This window comes from Oncorhynchus keta, chromosome 33, assembly GCF_023373465.1.
Source record: "Oncorhynchus keta strain PuntledgeMale-10-30-2019 chromosome 33, Oket_V2, whole genome shotgun sequence".
In the NCBI taxonomy this organism is placed as follows: domain Eukaryota; kingdom Metazoa; phylum Chordata; class Actinopteri; order Salmoniformes; family Salmonidae; genus Oncorhynchus; species Oncorhynchus keta.
In genome coordinates, this window is record NC_068453.1 from 14,522,258 (window position 1) to 14,539,832 (window position 17,575).

The window sequence follows — 17,575 nt, forward strand, 5'->3', positions numbered from 1 at the left end:
CCAAACAGCGGACTCACTAACTCATCTCCAGTCAGAGCTTCAGCTACAGAGCAGTTCATACAGAACCGTTCCTTACAGCCCTGTGTTTGTTGTTCCAGTTAGTCTTTGAGTAGAGGAACGGCCACCCACTCAGACTGGAGCTGAAGCCTTTCCATTTCCATAGAGGAGCCAGCTTATCTGTTCTAAATGATAAGGGGCAGCCATTGACTGTAATGGAGACTCATTTAGTGATTTAGCAGAGCTGGCTAAGGGTGTTTGTTAGTGTGTGTCTGTGTATGTGTGTGTTTCCTTACGCGTGCGCATGATTATACATGCGTGCATGTGTGTCCTCTATTGCTTCCCGCTGAGCATGCCTGTGTGTGAGTGACTGTATTTGTGTGCGTGTGTGTGTGTTTGTATTTCAAGGTATTTGTCTATCTGGTGTGTCAGTGTCCTCTGCGCTGAGTTGTGTGGATTGCTCTCCTCACATCATGACTGTGTGAGCCTTAAAGGCTGAACATCTTAGGGCTGAGATCCCGTTAACGGGATCCATATGACAACAGCCAGTGAAAGTGCAGGATGCCAAATTCAAAACAACAGAAATTTCATAATTAAAATTCCTCAAACATACACGTATTTTATACCGTTTTAAAGGTAATCTTGTTGTTAATCCCACCACAGTGTCCAATTTCAAATAGGCTTTATAGCGAAAGCACCACAAACGATTGTTAAGTGACCACCAAGTAACAGAAAAACACAACCATTTTTTCCAGCCAAAGAGAGGAGTCACAAAAAGCACAAATAGAGATAAAATGAATCACTAACCTTTGATGATTTTCATCAGATGACACTCATAGGACTTCATGTTACACAATACATGTATCTTTTGTTTGATAAAGTTCACATTTTTTGAAAGAATCTCAGTATACATTTTGGCGCGTTCCAAATAGTTCCAAAAACATCTGGTGATATTGCAGAGAGCCACATCATTTTACAGAAATACTCATTATAAATGTTGATGAAAATACAATTGTTAGACATGGAAATATAGATATACCTCTCCTTAATGCAACCGCTGTGTCAAATTTAAAAAAAAAAAACTTTCAGTGTGGTGTATCATTTTCTTTCTCTTTCCTTTTCTTTCTCTGTTTCTCATCCATGCATCACTTTCCTCTCTCCCTTTTCCCCCTCCCTCACTTCTCCCTGCCCTGTCTTCTCCTCTCTGTTAGGAAAGGCTGTGCATGTTGTGCTTAGTGGGGAGAGAGGGGGGTTGTGGGTAGTGGGATAATTTAATCTGTGTGTGTGCGTGTGGGTACGTGTGTGTGTGTGCGTGTGTGTGTGCGTGTGCGTGTGCGTGTGTGTGTGCGTGCGTGCGTGTTTCTGCACATAAGCGTTTGTGTGGGTGTTAGGATTTGTTTTGATCAATGCACTGAAGCAGTCTTGTCAAATCAAAGTTTCATTTCACTTCAAGTCACATCGACTGTGCCCATTTGAAGAGTTTTGTCTTACAGTTCACCATTCCAAACAGCGGACTCACTAACTCATCTCCAGTCAGAGCTTCAGCTACAGAGCAGTTCATACAGAACCGTTCCTTACAGCCCTGTGTTTGTTGTTCCAGTTAGTCTTTGAGTAGAGGAACGGCCACCCACTCAGACTGGAGCTGAAGCCTTTCCATTTCCATAGAGGAGCCAGCTTATCTGTTCTAAATGATAAGGGGCAGCCATTGACTGTAATGGAGACTCATTTAGTGATTTAGCAGTGTGTGTGTGGCTATGTGTGTGTGTGTGTGTCCTCTATCGCTTCACGCTCCCCTCTCTCTGTTTTCTTTCATTACTCGTTTTCCTCTCTCAGACACTTTCCCCTGCTCCCTCTGGTCTCTCTCTCCTGCTCAGTCAAGCAGACCTCTCTTTCCTCTCTTTCTGTCCTTGGCCATGTAATGGTCTCAGGTAGCTCTCCCAGTGTGACAGAATCAATAGCACAGCCGCTCGGACTCCTGCGTCCCAAATGGCACCATATGGCCTTTGTAGTGCACTACTTTTTGACCAGGGCCCATAGAGCTCTGACCAACAGTAGTGCGCCAGAGGGAATGGGGTTCCATTTGGGACAGAGACCCATATCTCAACTCACCGAGGACATGATGACCAACAGAACAGGAACAGGATGTTCTTTCATGGCTGTTTCCAGTCAACAACATAGTGTGATTGAATACAGTGTGATTAAACTTGTAATGTAATGCACAAATGTGACCAATAGTTAACATTTGAACCCTCACTCACTTTCAATTTGCCTCTGTTCTTTCCTCTTCTCTTGTCTTCTCCCTCTAGGTTCCTGACCTACTGCTACCTGTTGGCGTTCAACGCATGGCTGCTGCTGTCTCCCGTGGTGCTGTGTTATGACTGGCAGGTGGGCAGTATACCCCTGGTGGAGTCACTGTGGGACATGCGCAATGTCGCCGCCCTGCTGCTGGGAGTGGTCATGGTCGCCCTCTGTCTGCACTGTGTCATGTCGCTACAGGTGAGATGGACATGGAGATTAGGTGCCTTCAGAACAGCCTCAGTTTTGTCGGGGCTTGGACTCTACAAGGTGTTTAAAGCGTTCCACAGGGATGCTGGCCCATGTTGACTCCAATGCTTCTCACAGTTGTGTCAAGTTGACTGGATGTCCTTTGGGTGGTGGACCAGTCTTAAAACACAAGGGAAACTGTTGAGTGTGAAAAACCCAGCAGCGTTGCAGTTGTTGACACAAACTGGTGCACCTGGCACCTACTACCATACCCCGTTCAAAGGCACTTAAATATTTTGTCATTCGTCCTCTGAATGACTCACATACACAATCCATGTTTCAATTGTCTCAAGGCTTAAAAATCCTTCTTTAACCCGTCTCCTCCCCTTCATCTACACTGATGGAAGTGGATTTAACAAGTGACATCAATAAGGGATCATAAGTTTCACCTGGATTCACCTGGTCGGTCTATGTGGAAAGAATATAATGTTCCGAATGTTTTGTCCACTCAGCGTATTGATTCTATCTGTCTAGTACTTGGAAGTCTACGTTGGCGGCTAGGGGTTTCTGAACTGGGCTTGCTTTCACACATTGATACTCACAGGTTTCTAAACATAGACACTATGCTATGAAAACTCTCGCCTTCCAATCACACCACACTCTTGTTAGAGGTGATGACCAAACTCGCACACGTTATTTGCCCGACCCATGCCATGAACATACAGTACACACTTTCTCTGCGTTGCCGTGGTGACAGGCAGTGTTTAGAGAAGGAGAGTTATTATGTGTGAGAAGTGTGTGCACTGCATCGTTCTTCGTTATTGAGTAGACCTTGAGTCTTTGGTCCCCATCCCACTCAGACAGAGTGAGAGATGTCTCACCTGCTACTGCCAGCTGTCAACACCGAATGGCATTTGTGAAATTGAACTCTTCACCCTGCTTGTCCTACCCGTAGTTTGCGTCGGAATAATTGTTTCAAGCTGAAAGAATTGTGAGAGCTCTTGTTCTCTTCCTGTAGTTTGGGAGGTAACTTTTCTCAATACGCTGATCTTCTTGGATGAAGATCAGCGTATGAGGATGAAGTGAAACTGGGCGGCAGGTGGCCTTAGCGTTGGGCCAGTAACTGAACGGTCGCTGGTTTCAATCCCCAAACTGACTAGATTTAAAAAATAATAATAATCTGTATGTGCCCTTGATTAAGGCAATTCACCCTAAATACTCCTGTAAGTACTTTTTCTCAATTCACTTTACCCTTAACATGGCCTCAACACCAGTCATCCAGAACAGCCCACTCAAATAGAGTTCTGTGATCAGGTGTGAGTGATGGGAACAGGAAGTGTATTGAAAAGGAGTCAGGTGTGTGTGCGTGTGCGTGTGCGTGTGCGTGTGCGTGTGCGTGTGTGTGTGTGTGTGTGTGTGTGTGTGTGTGCGTGCGTGCCAGGGAAAGATGAGGAAAGACAAATGCAAGTGAAGAGAAGCTGGATAGAAAGATGCAGTACGAATGAGAGGGAGAGTAAAAGAGAGGAAGCGGAAGAAGAGGGAGCATGAACACTTTTCCATTAGCAGGGAAGAGTGAGGAAATGAGATGAACATTTAATTGGCCAGCCCCTGCTGGGTGGGTACAGGATTACTGTAGGAGAAGCTGACTCATACTCTACAATACAGCAGTGGTATTCTGCTGTGCACTAATCAGACAGGGGTAAACTCATTAGGCTGGTTAGTGTTATTGGTTGTGAAGACAAGTTATCACCGATTTGATGGCTTTATAGAGAGAGAGAGAGAGAGAGAGAGAGAGAGAGATGTAAAGTAATGTGCAGCACAGTGTCATTTACCTTCTGATGAGAGGTGAGTCCTACCATGATGGAGGATTAATTTACCTTCTGATGAGAGGCGAGTCCTACCATGATGGAGGATTAATTTACCTTCTGATGAGAGGCGAGTCCTACCATGATGGAGGATTAATTTACCTTCTGATGAGAGGCGAGTCCTACCATGATGGAGGATTAATTTACCTTCTGATGAGAGGCGAGTCCTACCATGATGGAGGATTCATTTACCTTCTGATGAGAGGCGAGTCCTACCATGATGGAGGATTAATTTACCTTCTGATGAGAGGCGAGTCCTACCATGATGGAGGATTAATTTACCTTCTGATGAGAGGTGAGTCCTACCATGATGGAGGATTCATTTACCTTCTGATGAGAGGTGAGTCCTACCATGATGGAGGATTCATTTACCTTCTGATGAGAGGTGAGTCCGACCATGATGGAGGATTCATTTACCTTCTGATGAGAGGCGAGTCCTACCATGATGGAGGATTCATTTACCTTCTGATGAGAGGCGAGTCCTACCATGATGGAGGATTAATTTACCTTCTGATGAGAGGTGAGTCCTACCATGATGGAGGATTCATTTACCTTCTGATGAGAGGCGAGTCCTACCATGATGGACGATTAATTTACCTTCTGATGAGAGGTGAGTCCTACCATGATGGAGGATTAATTTACCTTCTGATGAGAGGCGAGTCCTACCATGATGGAGGATTCATTTACCTTCTGATGAGAGGCGAGTCCTACCATGATGGAGGATTCATTTACCTTCTGATGAGAGGCGAGTCCTACCATGATGGAGGATTAATTTACCTTCTGATGAGAGGCGAGTCCTACCATGAAGGAGGATTAATTTACCTTCTGATGAGAGGCGAGTCCTACCATGATGGAGGATTCATTTACCTTCTGATGAGAGGTGAGTCCTACCATGATGGAGGATTCATTTACCTTCTGATGAGAGGCGAGTCCTACCATGATGGAGGATTCATTTACCTTCTGATGAGAGGCGAGTCCTACCATGATGGGGGATTCATTTACCTTCTGATGAGAGGCGAGTCCTACCATGATGGAGGATTCATTTACCTTCTGATGACAGGCGGGTCCTACAATGATGGAGGATTCATTTCCCTTCTGATGAGAGGTGAGTCCTACCATGGAGGATTGGAGGATTTGCATAAATATAAATTCCATCTTTCTCACACCTGTCTCTTTCTTTACTGCTTTCATTGTCATTCTCTCCCTGTTTAAATCTTCTCTTTTTCTCTCTTTCCCCCTCTCTCCCCTGTCTCTTGCTCTCTGACATCACTTTGCTCGGTCTGTTTTGCTGAGGTTTGCGTGCGGCTAGGTTATTGATAAATTATGAGTCTAATGGCTTTCTCCCTTCCTCGCTCTCTGCCTGTCTCTTTGGCTCTCGCTCTCTCCCTCTCTCCCGCCACACTAACCAACATACTACAAAGGCCCCTGGGAGATGTCCCATAGTGTCACACAATGTTGTCTGTGTGACTTGCCTCTGTAACCCCTATGACCTCCCCTAGAGAGAACTGTCTGTATCATCACCCACAACCACCTCAAGCAGAATGCCTGAGAGGAACAAATATGAGAGCGGGCAGGGAAAGCCTGAGAAGAACAAGTACGAGAGAGGGCAGGGAAAGCCTGAGAGGAACAAATACGAGAGAGGGCAGGGAAAGCCTGAGAAGAACAAATACGAGAGAGGGCAGGGAAAGCCTGAGAGGAACAAGTACGAGAGAGGGCAGGGAAAGCCTGAGAGGAACAAATACGAGAGAGGGCAGGGAAAGCCTGAGAGGAACAAGTATGAGAGAGGGCAGGGAATGCATGAGAAGAACAAGTACGTGAGAGGGCAGGGAAAGCCTGAGAGGAAAAAATACGAGAGAGGGCAGGGAAAGCCTGAGAAGAACAAATACGAGAGAGGGCAGGGAAAGCCTGAGAGGAACAAGTATGAGAGAGGGCAGGGAAAGCATGAGAAGAACAAGTACGTGAGAGGGCAGGGAAAGCCTGAGAGGAACAAATACGAGAGCAGGCAGGGAAAGCCTGAGAAGAACAAATACGAGAGAGGGCAGGGAAAGCCTGAGAGGAACAAATACGAGAGAGGGCAGGGAAAGCCTGAGAAGAACAAATACGAGAGAGGGCAGGGAAAGCCTGAGAGGAACAAATACGAGAGAGGGCAGGGAAAGCCTGAGAGGAACAAATACGAGAGAGGGCAGGGAAAGCCTGAGAGGAACAAATACGAGAGAGGGCAGGGAAAGCCTGAGAGGAACAAATACAGAGAGAGGGCAGGGAAAGCCTGAGAGGAACAAATACGAGAGAGGGCAGGGAAAGCCTGAGAGGAACAAATACGAGAGAGGGCAGGGAAAGCCTGAGAGGAACAAATACGAGAGAGGGCAGGGAAAGCCTGAGAGGAACAAATACGAGAGAGGGCAGGGAAAGCCTGAGAGGAACAAATACGAGAGAGGGCAGGGAAAGCCTGAGAGGAACAAATACGAGAGAGGGCAGGGAAAGCCTGAGAGGAACAAATACGAGAGGGCAGGGCAGGGAACAAATACTGAGAGGAAGAAATACAAATAGAGAGAGGCAGGGAAGGAACAAATACTGAGAGGGCAGGGAAAGCCTGAAGGAACAAATACGAGAGAGGGCAGGGGAAAGCCTGAGAGGAACAAATACGAGAGAGGGCAGGGAAAGCCTGAGGAACAAATACGGAACAAAAGCCTACGAGAGAGGGCAGGGAAAGCCTGAGAGGAACAAATACGAGAGAGGGCAGGGAAAGCCTGAGAGGAACAAGTACGAGAGAGGGCAGGGAAAGCCTGAGAGGAACAAATACGAGAGAGGGCAGGGAAAGCCTGAGAGGAACAAATAAGAGAGAGGGCAGGGAAAGCCTGAGAGGAACAAGTAAGAGAGAGGGCAGAGAAAGCCTGAGAGGAACAAATACGAGAGAGGGCAGGGAAAGCCTGAGAGGAACAAATACGAGAGAGGGAAAGCAGGGAAAGCCTGAGAGGAACAAATACAAATACGAGAGAGGGCAGGGAAAGCCTGAGAGGAACAAATACGAGAGAGGGCAGGGAAAGCCTGAGAGGAACAAATAAGAGAGGGGCAGGGAAAGCCTGAGAGGAACAAATACGAGAGAGGGCAGGGAAAGCCTGAGAGGAACAAATACGAGAGAGGGCAGGGAAAGCCTGAGAGGAACAAATACGAGAGAGGGCAGGGAAAGCCTGAGAGGAACAAATACGAGAGAGGGCAGGGAAAGCCTGAGAGGAACAAATACGAGAGAGGGCAGGGAAAGCCTGAGAGGAACAAATACGAGAGAGGGCAGGGAAAGCCTGAGAGGAACAAATACGAGAGAGGGCAGGGAAAGCCTGAGAGGAACAAATACGAGAGAGGGCAGGGAAAGCCTGAGAGGAACAAATACGAGAGAGGGCAGGGAAAGCCTGAGAGGAACAAGGAGAGAGGGCAGGGAAAGCCTGAGAGGAACAAATACGAGAGAGGGCAGGGAAAGCCTGAGAGGAACAAATACGAGAGAGGGCAGGGAAAGCCTGAGAGGAACAAATACGAGAGAGGGCAGGGAAAGCCTGAGAGGAACAAATACGAGAGAGGGCAGGGAAAGCCTGAGAGGAACAAATACGAGAGAGGGCAGGGAAAGCCTGAGAGGAACAAATACGAGAGAGGGCAGGGAAAGCCTGAGAGGAACAAATACGAGAGAGGGCAGGGAAAGCCTGAGAGGAACAAATACGAGAGAGGGCAGGGAAAGCCTGAGAGGAACAAATACGAGAGAGGGCAGGGAAAGCCTGAGAGGAACAAATACGAGAGAGGGCAGGGAAAGCCTGAGAGGAACAAATACGAGAGAGGGCAGGGAAAGCCTGAGAGGAACAAATACGAGAGAGGGCAGGGAAAGCCTGAGAGGAACAAATACGAGAGAGGGCAGGGAAAGCCTGAGAGGAACAAATACGAGAGAGGGCAGGGAAAGCCTGAGAGGAACAAATAAGAGAGGGCAGGGAAAGCCTGAGAGGAACAAATACGAGAGAGGGCAGGAAAGCCTGAGAGGAACAAATACGAGAGAGGGCAGGGAAAGCCTGAGAGGAACAAATGAGAGAGGGCAGGAAAGCCTGAAGGAACAAATACAGAGAGGGCAGGGAAAGCCTGAGAGGAACAAATACGAGAGAGGGCAGGGAAAGCCTGAGAGGAACAAATACGAGAGAGGGCAGGGAAGCCTGAGAGGAACAAATACGAGAGAGGGCAGGGAAAGCCTGAGAGGAACAAATACGAGAGAGGGCAGGGAAAGCCTGAGAGGAACAAATACGAGAGAGGGCAGGGAAAGCCTGAGAGGAACAAATACGAGAGAGGGCAGGGAAAGCCTGAGAGGAACAAATACGAGAGAGGGCAGGGAAAGCCTGAGAGGAACAAATACGAGAGAGGGCAGGGAAAGCCTGAGAGGAACAAATACGAGAGAGGGCAGGGAAAGCCTGAGAGGAACAAATACGAGAGAGGGCAGGGAAAGCCTGAGAGGAACAAATACGAGAGAGGGCAGGGAAAGCCTGAGAGGAACAAATACGAGAGAGGGCAGGGAAAGCCTGAGAGGAACAAATACGAGAGAGGGCAGGGAAAGCCTGAGAGGAACAAATACGAGAGAGGGCAGGGAAAGCCTGAGAGGAACAAATACGAGAGAGGGCAGGGAAAGCCTGAGAGGAACAAAAAGCCTGAGAGGAACAAATACAGGGAAAGCCTGAGAGGAACAAGTACGAGAGAGGGCAGGGAAAGCCTGAGAGGAACAAATACGAGAGAGGGCAGGGAAAGCCTGAGAGGAACAAATACGAGAGAGGGCAGGGAAAGCCTGAGAGGAACAAATACGAGAGAGGGCAGGGAAAGCCTGAGAGGAACAAATACGAGAGAGGGCAGGGAAAGCCTGAGAGGAACAAATACGAGAGAGGGCAGGGAAAGCCTGAGAGGAACAAATACGAGAGAGGGCAGGGAAAGCCTGAGAGGAACAAATACGAGAGAGGGCAGGGAAAGCCTGAGAGGAACAAATACGAGAGAGGGCAGGGAAAGCCTGAGAGGAACAAGTATGAGAGAGGGCAGGGAAAGCCTGAGAGGAACAAGTACGAGAGAGGGCAGGGAAAGCCTGAGAGGAACAAGTACGAGAGAGGGCAGGGAAAGCCTGAGAGGAACAAATACGAGAGAGGGCAGGGAAAGCCTGAGAGGAACAAATACGAGAGAGGGCAGGGAAAGCCTGAGAGGAACAAATACGAGAGAGGGCAGGGAAAGCCTGAGAGGAACAAATACGAGAGAGGGCAGGGAAAGCCTGAGAGGAACAAATACGAGAGAGGGCAGGGAAAGCCTGAGAGGAACAAATAAGAGAGAGGGCAGGGAAAGCCTGAGAGGAACAAATACGAGAGAGGGGAAAGCCTGGGGAAAACGAGAGAGGGCAGGGAAAGCCTGAGAGGAACAAATACGAGAGAGGGCAGGGAAAGCCTGAGAGGAACAAATACGAGAGAGGGCAGGGAAAGCCTGAGAGGAACAAATACGAGAGAGGGCAGGGAAAGCCTGAGAGGAACAAATACGAGAGAGGGCAGGGAAAGCCTGAGAGGAACAAATACGAGAGAGGGCAGGGAAAGCCTGAGAGGAACAAATACGAGAGAGGGCAGGGAAAGCCTGAGAGGAACAAATACGAGAGAGGGCAGGGAAAGCCTGAGAGGAACAAATACGAGAGAGGGCAGGGAAAGCCTGAGAGGAACAAATACGAGAGAGGGCAGGGAAAGCCTGAGAGGAACAAATACGAGAGAGGGCAGGGAAAGCCTGAGAGGAACAAATACGAGAGAGGGCAGGGAAAGCCTGAGAGGAACAAATACGAGAGAGGGCAGGGAAAGCCTGAGAGGAACAAATACGAGAGAGGGCAGGGAAAGCCTGAGAGGAACAAATACGAGAGAGGGCAGGGAAAGCCTGAGAGGAACAAATACGAGAGAGGGCAGGAAAGCCTGAGAGGAACAAATACGAGAGAGGGCAGGGAAAGCCTGAGAGGAACAAATACGAGAGAGGGCAGGGAAAGCCTGAGAGGAACAAATACGAGAGAGGGCAGGGAAAGCCTGAGAGGAACAAATACGAGAGAGGGCAGGGAAAGCCTGAGAGGAACAAATACGAGAGAGGGCAGGGAAAGCCTGAGAGGAACAAATACGAGAGAGGGCAGGGAAAGCCTGAGAGGAACAAATACGAGAGGGCAGGGAAAGCCTGAGAGGAACAGGGAAGGGAGCCTGAGAGGAACAAATACGAGAGAGGGCAGGGAAAGCCTGAGAGGAACAAGTACGAGAGAGGGCAGGGAAAGCCTGAGAGGAACAAATACGAGAGAGGGCAGGGAAAGCCTGAGAGGAACAAATACGAGAGAGGGCAGGGAAAGCCTGAGAGGAACAAATACGAGAGAGGGCAGGGAAAGCCTGAGAGGAACAAATACGAGAGAGGGCAGGGAAGCCTGAGAGGAACAAATACGAGAGAGGGCAGGGAAAGCCTGAGAGGAACAAATACGAGAGAGGGCAGGGAAAGCCTGAGAGGAACAAATAGGAACAAGGAACAAATACGAGAGAGGGCAGGGAAAGCCTGAGAGGAACAAATACGAGAGAGGGCAGGGAAAGCCTGAGAGGAACAAATACGAGAGAGGGCAGGGAAAGCCTGAGAGGAACAAATACGAGAGAGGGCAGGGAAAGCCTGAGAGGAACAAATACGAGAGAGGGCAGGGAAAGCCTGAGAGGAACAAATACGAGAGAGGGCAGGGAAAGCCTGAGAGGAACAAATACGAGAACAGGGAAAGCCTGAGAGGAACAAATACGAGAGAGGGCAGGGAAAGCCTGAGAGGAACAAATACGAGAGAGGAACAGGGAAAGCCTGAGAGGAACAAATACGAGAGAGGGCAGGGAAAGCCTGAGAACAAATACGGAACAAAAGCCTGAGAGGAACAAATAGAGAGGGCAGGGAAAGCCTGAGAGGAACAAATACGAGAGAGGGCAGGGAAAGCCTGAGAGGAACAAATACGAGAGAGGGCAGGGAAAGCCTGAGAGGAACAAATACGAGAGAGGGCAGGAAAGCCTGAGAGGAACAAATACGAGAGAGGGGGAAGGGAAAGCCTGAGAGGAACAAAACAATACGAGAGAGGGCAGGGAAAGCCTGAGAGGAACAAATACGAGAGAGGGCAGGGAAAGCCTGAGAGGAACAAATACGAGAGAGGGCAGGGAAAGCCTGAGAGGAACAAATACGAGAGAGGGCAGGGAAAGCCTGAGAGGAACAAATACGAGAGAGGGCAGGGAAAGCCTGAGAGGAACAAATACGAGAGAGGGCAGGGAAAGCCTGAGAGGAACAAATACGAGAGAGGGCAGGGAAAGCCTGAGAGGAACAAATACGAGAGAGGGCAGGGAAAGCCTGAGAGGAACAAATACGAGAGAGGGCAGGGAAAGCCTGAGAGGAACAAATACGAGAGAGGGCAGGGAAAGCCTGAGAGGAACAAATACGAGAGAGGGCAGGGAAAGCCTGAGAGGAACAAATACGAGAGAGGGCAGGGAAAGCCTGAGAGGAACAAATACGAGAGAGGGCAGGGAAAGCCTGAGAGGAACAAATACGAGAGAGGGCAGGGAAAGCCTGAGAGGAACAAATACGAGAGAGGGCAGGGAAAGCCTGAGAGGAACAAATACGAGAGAGGGCAGGGAAAGCCTGAGAGGAACAAATACGAGAGAGGGCAGGGAAAGCCTGAGAGGAACAAATACGAGAGGGGCCTGAGAGGAGGGAAAAAGCCTGAGAGGAACAAATACGAGAGAGGGCAGGGAAAGCCTGAGAGGAACAAATACGAGAGAGGGCAGGGAAAGCCTGAGAGGAACAAATACGAGAGAGGGCAGGGAAAGCCTGAGAGGAACAAATACGAGAGAGGGCAGGGAAAGCCTGAGAGGAACAAATACGAGAGAGGGGCAGGGAGGGAAAGCCTGAGAGGAACAAATACGAGAGAGGGCAGGGAAAAGTACTGAGAGGAACAAATACGAGAGAGGGCAGGAAACCCTGAGAGGAACAGGGAAAGCCTGAGAGGAACAAATACGAGAGAGGGCAGGGAAAGCCTGAGAGGAACAAATACGAGAGAGGGCAGGGAAAGCCTGAGAGGAACAAATACGAGAGAGGGCAGGGAAAGCCTGAGAGGAACAAATACGAGAGAGGGCAGGGAAAGCCTGAGAGGAACAAATACGAGAGAGGGCAGGGAAAGCCTGAGAGGAACAAATACGAGAGAGGGCAGGGAAAGCCTGAGAGGAACAAATACGAGAGAGGGCAGGGAAAGCCTGAGAGGAACAAGTACGAGAGAGGGCAGGGAAAGCCTGAGAGGAACAAATACGAGAGAGGGCAGGGAAAGCCTGAGAGGAACAAGTACGAGAGAGGGCAGGGAAAGCCTGAGAGGAACAAATACGAGAGAGGGCAGGGAAAGCCTGAGAGGAACAAATACGAGAGAGGGCAGGGAAAGCCTGAGAGGAACAAATACGCAGGGAAAGCTGAGAGGAACAAATACGAGAGAGGGCAGGGAAAGCCTGAGAGGAACAAATACGAGAGAGGGCAGGGAAAGCCTGAGAGGAACAAATACGAGAGAGGGCAGGGAAAGCCTGAGAGGAACAAATACGAGAGAGGGCAGGGAAAGCCTGAGAGGAACAAATACGAGAGAGGGCAGGGAAAGCCTGAGAGGAACAAATACGAGAGAGGGCAGGGAAAGCCTGAGAGGAACAAATACGAGAGAGGGCAGGGAAAGCCTGAGAGGAACAAATACGAGAGGGCAGGGAAAGCCTGAGAGGAACAAATACGAGAGAGGGAAAGCAGGGAAAGCCTGAGAGGAACAAATACGAGAGAGGGCAGGGAAAGCCTGAGAGGAACAAATACGAGAGAGGGCAGGGAAAGCCTGAGAGGAACAAATACGAGAGAGGGCAGGGAAAGCCTGAGAGGAACAAATACGAGAGAGGGCAGGGAAAGCCTGAGAGGAACAAATACGAGAGAGGGCAGGGAAAGCCTGAGAGGAACAAATACGAGAGAGGGCAGGGAAAGCCTGAGAGGAACAAAAGCCTACTAGAGGGCAGGGAAAGCCTGAGAGGAACAAATACGAGAGAGGGCAGGGAAAGCCTGAGAGGAACAAATACGAGAGAGGGCAGGGAAAGCCTGAGAGGAACAAATACGAGAGAGGGCAGGGAAAGCCTGAGAGGAACAAATACGAAAGCCTGAGAGAGGAGAGGGCAGGGAAAGCCTGAGAGGAACAAATACGAGAGAGGGCAGGGAAAGCCTGAGAGGAACAAATACGAGAGAGGGCAGGGAAAGCCTGAGAGGAACAAATACGAGAGGGCAGGGCCTGAGGGAACAAATACGAAAGGGCAGGGAAAGCCTGAGAGGAACAAATACGAGAGAGGGCAGGGAAAGCCTGAGAGGAACAAGTACGAGAGAGGGCAGGGAAAGCCTGAGAGGAACAAATACGAGAGAGGGCAGGGAAAGCCTGAGAGGAACAAATAAGAGAGAGGGCAGGGAAAGCCTGAGAGGAACAAATACGAGAGAGGGCAGGGAAAGCCTGAGAGGGCAGGGAAAGCCTGAGAAGAACAAATACGAGAGAGGGCAGGGAAAGCCTGAGAGGAACAAGTACTAGAGAGGGCAGGGAAAGCCTGAGAGGAACAAATAAGAGAGAGGGCAGGGAAAGCCTGAGAGGAACAAGTACGAGAGCGGGCAGGGAAAGCCTGAGAGCGGGCAGGGAAAGCCAAAGAACAAATACGAGAGAGGGCAGGGAAAGCCTGAGAGGAACAAATACGAGAGAGGGCAGGGAAAGCCTGAGAGGAACAAATACGAGAGAGGGCAGGGAAAGCCTGAGAGGAACAAATACGAGAGAGGGCAGGGAAAGCCTGAGAGGAACAAATACGAGAGAGGGCAGGGAAAGCCTGAGAGGAACAAATACGAGAGAGGGCAGGGAAAGCCTGAGAGGAACAAATACGAGAGAGGACAGGGAAACCCTGAGAGGAACAAAAATACGAGAGAGGGCAGGGAAAGCCTGAGAGGAACAAATATGAGAGAGGGCAGGGAAAGCCTGAGAGGAACAAATACGAGAGAGGACAGGGAAACCCTGAGAGGAACAAATACGAGAGAGGGCAGGGAAAGCCTGAGAGGAACAAATACGAGAGAGGGCAGGGAAAGCCTGAGAGGAACAAATACGAGAGAGGGCAGGGAAAGCCTGAGAGGAACAAGTATGAGAGAGGGCAGGGAAAGCCTGAGAGGAACAAATACGAGAGAGGGCAGGGAAAGCCTGAGAGGAACAAATACGAGAGAGGGCAGGGAAACCCTGAGAGGAACAATTACGAGAGAGGGCAGGGAAAGCCTGAGAAGAACAAATACGAGAGCGGGCAGGGAAAGCCTGAGAAGAACAAATACGAGAGAGGGCAGGGAAAGCCTGAGAGGAACAAATACGAGAGAGGGCAGGGAAAGCCTGAGAGGAACAAATACGAGAGAGGGCAGGGAAAGCCTGAGAGGAACAAATACGAGAGAGGGCAGGGAAAGCCTGAGAGGAACAAATACGAGAGAGGGCAGGGAAAGCCTGAGAGGAACAAATACGAGAGAGGGCAGGGAAAGCCTGAGAGGAACAAATACGAGAGAGGACAGGGAAACCCTGAGAGGAACAAATACGAGAGAGGGCAGGGAAAGCCTGAGAGGAACAAATACGAGAGAGGGCAGGGAAAGCCTGAGAGGAACAAATACGAGAGAGGACAGGGAAACCCTGAGAGGAACAAATACGAGAGAGGGCAGGGAAAGCCTGAGAGGAACAAATACGAGAGAGGGCAGGGAAAGCCTGAGAGGAACAAATACGAGAGAGGGCAGGGAAAGCCTGAGAGGAACAAGTATGAGAGAGGGCAGGGAAAGCCTGAGAGGAACAATTACGAGAGAGGGCAGGGAAAGCCTGAGAAGAACAAGTACGAGAGAGGGTTGGTTTATTTGCTCTATTTGCTCGTGAGAGGGTTGGTTTAGTTGCTCTATTTGCTCGTGAGAGTGTTGGTTTATTTGCTCTATTTGCTCGTGAAAGGGTTGGTTTATTTGCTCGTGAGAGGGTTGGTTTATTTGCTCTATTTGCTCGTGAGAGGGTTGGTTTATTTGCTCTATTTGCTCGTGAGAGGGTTGGTTTATTTGCTCGTGAGAGGGTTGGTTTATTTGCTCTATTTGCTCGTGAGAGGGTTGGTTTATTTGCTCTATTTGCTCGTGAGAGGGTTGGTTTATTTGCTCTATTTACTGTTCGAAATGAATGGTCGGATCCCATTATCTGTGTCTGTCTGTCTGTCTGTCTGTCTGTCTGTCTGTCTGTCTGTCTGTCTGTCTGTCTGTCTGTCTGTCTGCCTGCCTGCCTGCCTGCCTGCCTGCCTGCCTGCCTGCCTGCCTGTCTGTCTGTCTGTCTGTCTGTCTGTCTGTCTGCCTGCCTGCCTGCCTGCCTGCCTGTCTGTCTGTCTGTCTGTCTGTCTGTCTGTCTGTCTGTCTGTCTGTCTGTCTGTCTGTGGGCGGGCGGGCGGGCGGGCGTGTGTGTGTGTGTGTATACTGCCTAGCCATCTGTTGGCCTGGCACGGCTGGTGAGTGTGTGTATGTGTGGAGTGGGACATATGTCAGTCGGCCAGTTCTGAAGGGTTCTACTGGGAAGGACTAACGGATGTGAGGCCAGAACCAGAGGGGTCTGATCTGGGAGGGATGCCATGTTTCTGACCACCCAATATCGTCACCTGGAGCACTGGGCTGTAGCACAGAGTATTCCTCTATACCCGGGGATGAGAGAGCAGGAGAGAGGAAAGGAGGGATGGTGGAAAGGGAAGAAAAGAGGAGAGGAGGAGAAGAGAGAGTAGAGTGAAAAGACAGAGGAGAAGAGAGGAGTGGAGTGAAAAGAGAGGAGGAATAGAGAGAGGAGTGACAGGAAACTAGAGGACATTTAGAATGGAAAGGAAAGAGTTGACAAGAGAGTAGAGGACTGAGGAGATGAGTGGAAAAGAGATGGAGAGATTGACAGGGCGGAGGAGAGAGAGGAGAGAAACAGATGATAGAGAGGAGGAGGAGGAGGGTGGAGGGCAGAAGTTTGTCTGCAAGGTTAAAGCAGCTGTATCACCGCCTGACAAATTGTGACAAACGTTGTACAGGCGCCTGCTGCCGTCTCCATGGTAACAGAGAAGCAGTTGAGACATTGCGCTCTTCTACAGCAGAGTTCAGACGGACAGTGAGAAAAGAAAGAAGAAGAGGAGGAGGAGGAGGAGGAGGAGGGTTAGATGAGAGAGAGAATGCCAAGAGTGGAGGATAGAGAGCAAAGGACAGACAAGAGGAAGAGAGAGAGTAGAGAGAGAATGCAGAGAAAGAGAGAGAGAAAGAATGCAGAGAGAGAGAGAATGCAGAGAGGGTGGGAGAGAGAGAATGCTTATTTATTTTCCCTTGTGTACTTTATCCATTTGTACATTGTTACAACACTGTATATATACAGTGGGGAGAACAAGTATTTGATACACTGCCGATTTTGCAGGTTTTCCTACTGTAACTTTTATCATAGGTACACTTCAACTGTGAGAGACGGAATCTAAAACAAAAATCCAGAAAATCACATTGTATGATTTTTAAGTAATAAATTAGCATTTTATTGCATGACATAAGTATTTGATCACCTACCAACCAGTAAGAATTCCGGCTCTCACAGACCTGTTCGTTTTTCTTTAAGAAGCCCTCCTGTTCTCCACTCATTACCTGTATTAACTGCACCTGTTTGAACTCGTTACCTGTATAAAAGATACCTGTCCACACACTCAATCAAACAGACTCCAACCTCTCCACAATGGCCAAGACCAGAGCGGGTGTAAGGACATCAGGGATACAATTGAAGACCTGCACAAGGCTGGGATGGGCTACAGGACAATAGCAGCTTGGTGAGAAGGCAACAACTGTTGGCGCAATTATTCGAAAATGGAAGAAGTTCAAGATGACAGTCAATCACCCTTGGTCTGGGGCTCCATGCAAGATCTCACCTCGTGGGGCATCAATGATCATGAGGAAGGTGAGGGATCAGCCCAGATCTACACGGCAGGACCTGGTCAATGACCTGAAGAGAGCTGGGACCACGGTCTCAAAGAAAACCATTAGTAACACACTACGCCGTCATGGATTAAAATCCTGCAGCGCACGCAAGGTCCCCCTGCTCAAGCCAGCGCATGTCCAGGCCCGTCTGAAGTTTGCCAATGACCATCTGGATGATCCAGAGGAGGAATGGG

At 49.5% G+C, this 17,575-nt stretch overlaps 1 protein-coding gene across 2 annotated transcripts in view; it reads left to right on the forward strand.

Annotated features, from left to right (window-relative positions):
• Positions 1-17,575, forward strand: part of LOC118365954 (protein O-mannosyl-transferase TMTC1-like) — a 130,513-nt gene that overhangs the window by 59,680 nt on the left and 53,258 nt on the right. For both annotated transcript variants that reach the window (XM_052492073.1, XM_052492074.1), the window contains one exon: positions 2,304-2,493. In XM_052492073.1, the coding sequence (XP_052348033.1) occupies positions 2,304-2,493 (190 nt within the window). The remainder of the gene's footprint in view (positions 1-2,303; positions 2,494-17,575) is intronic.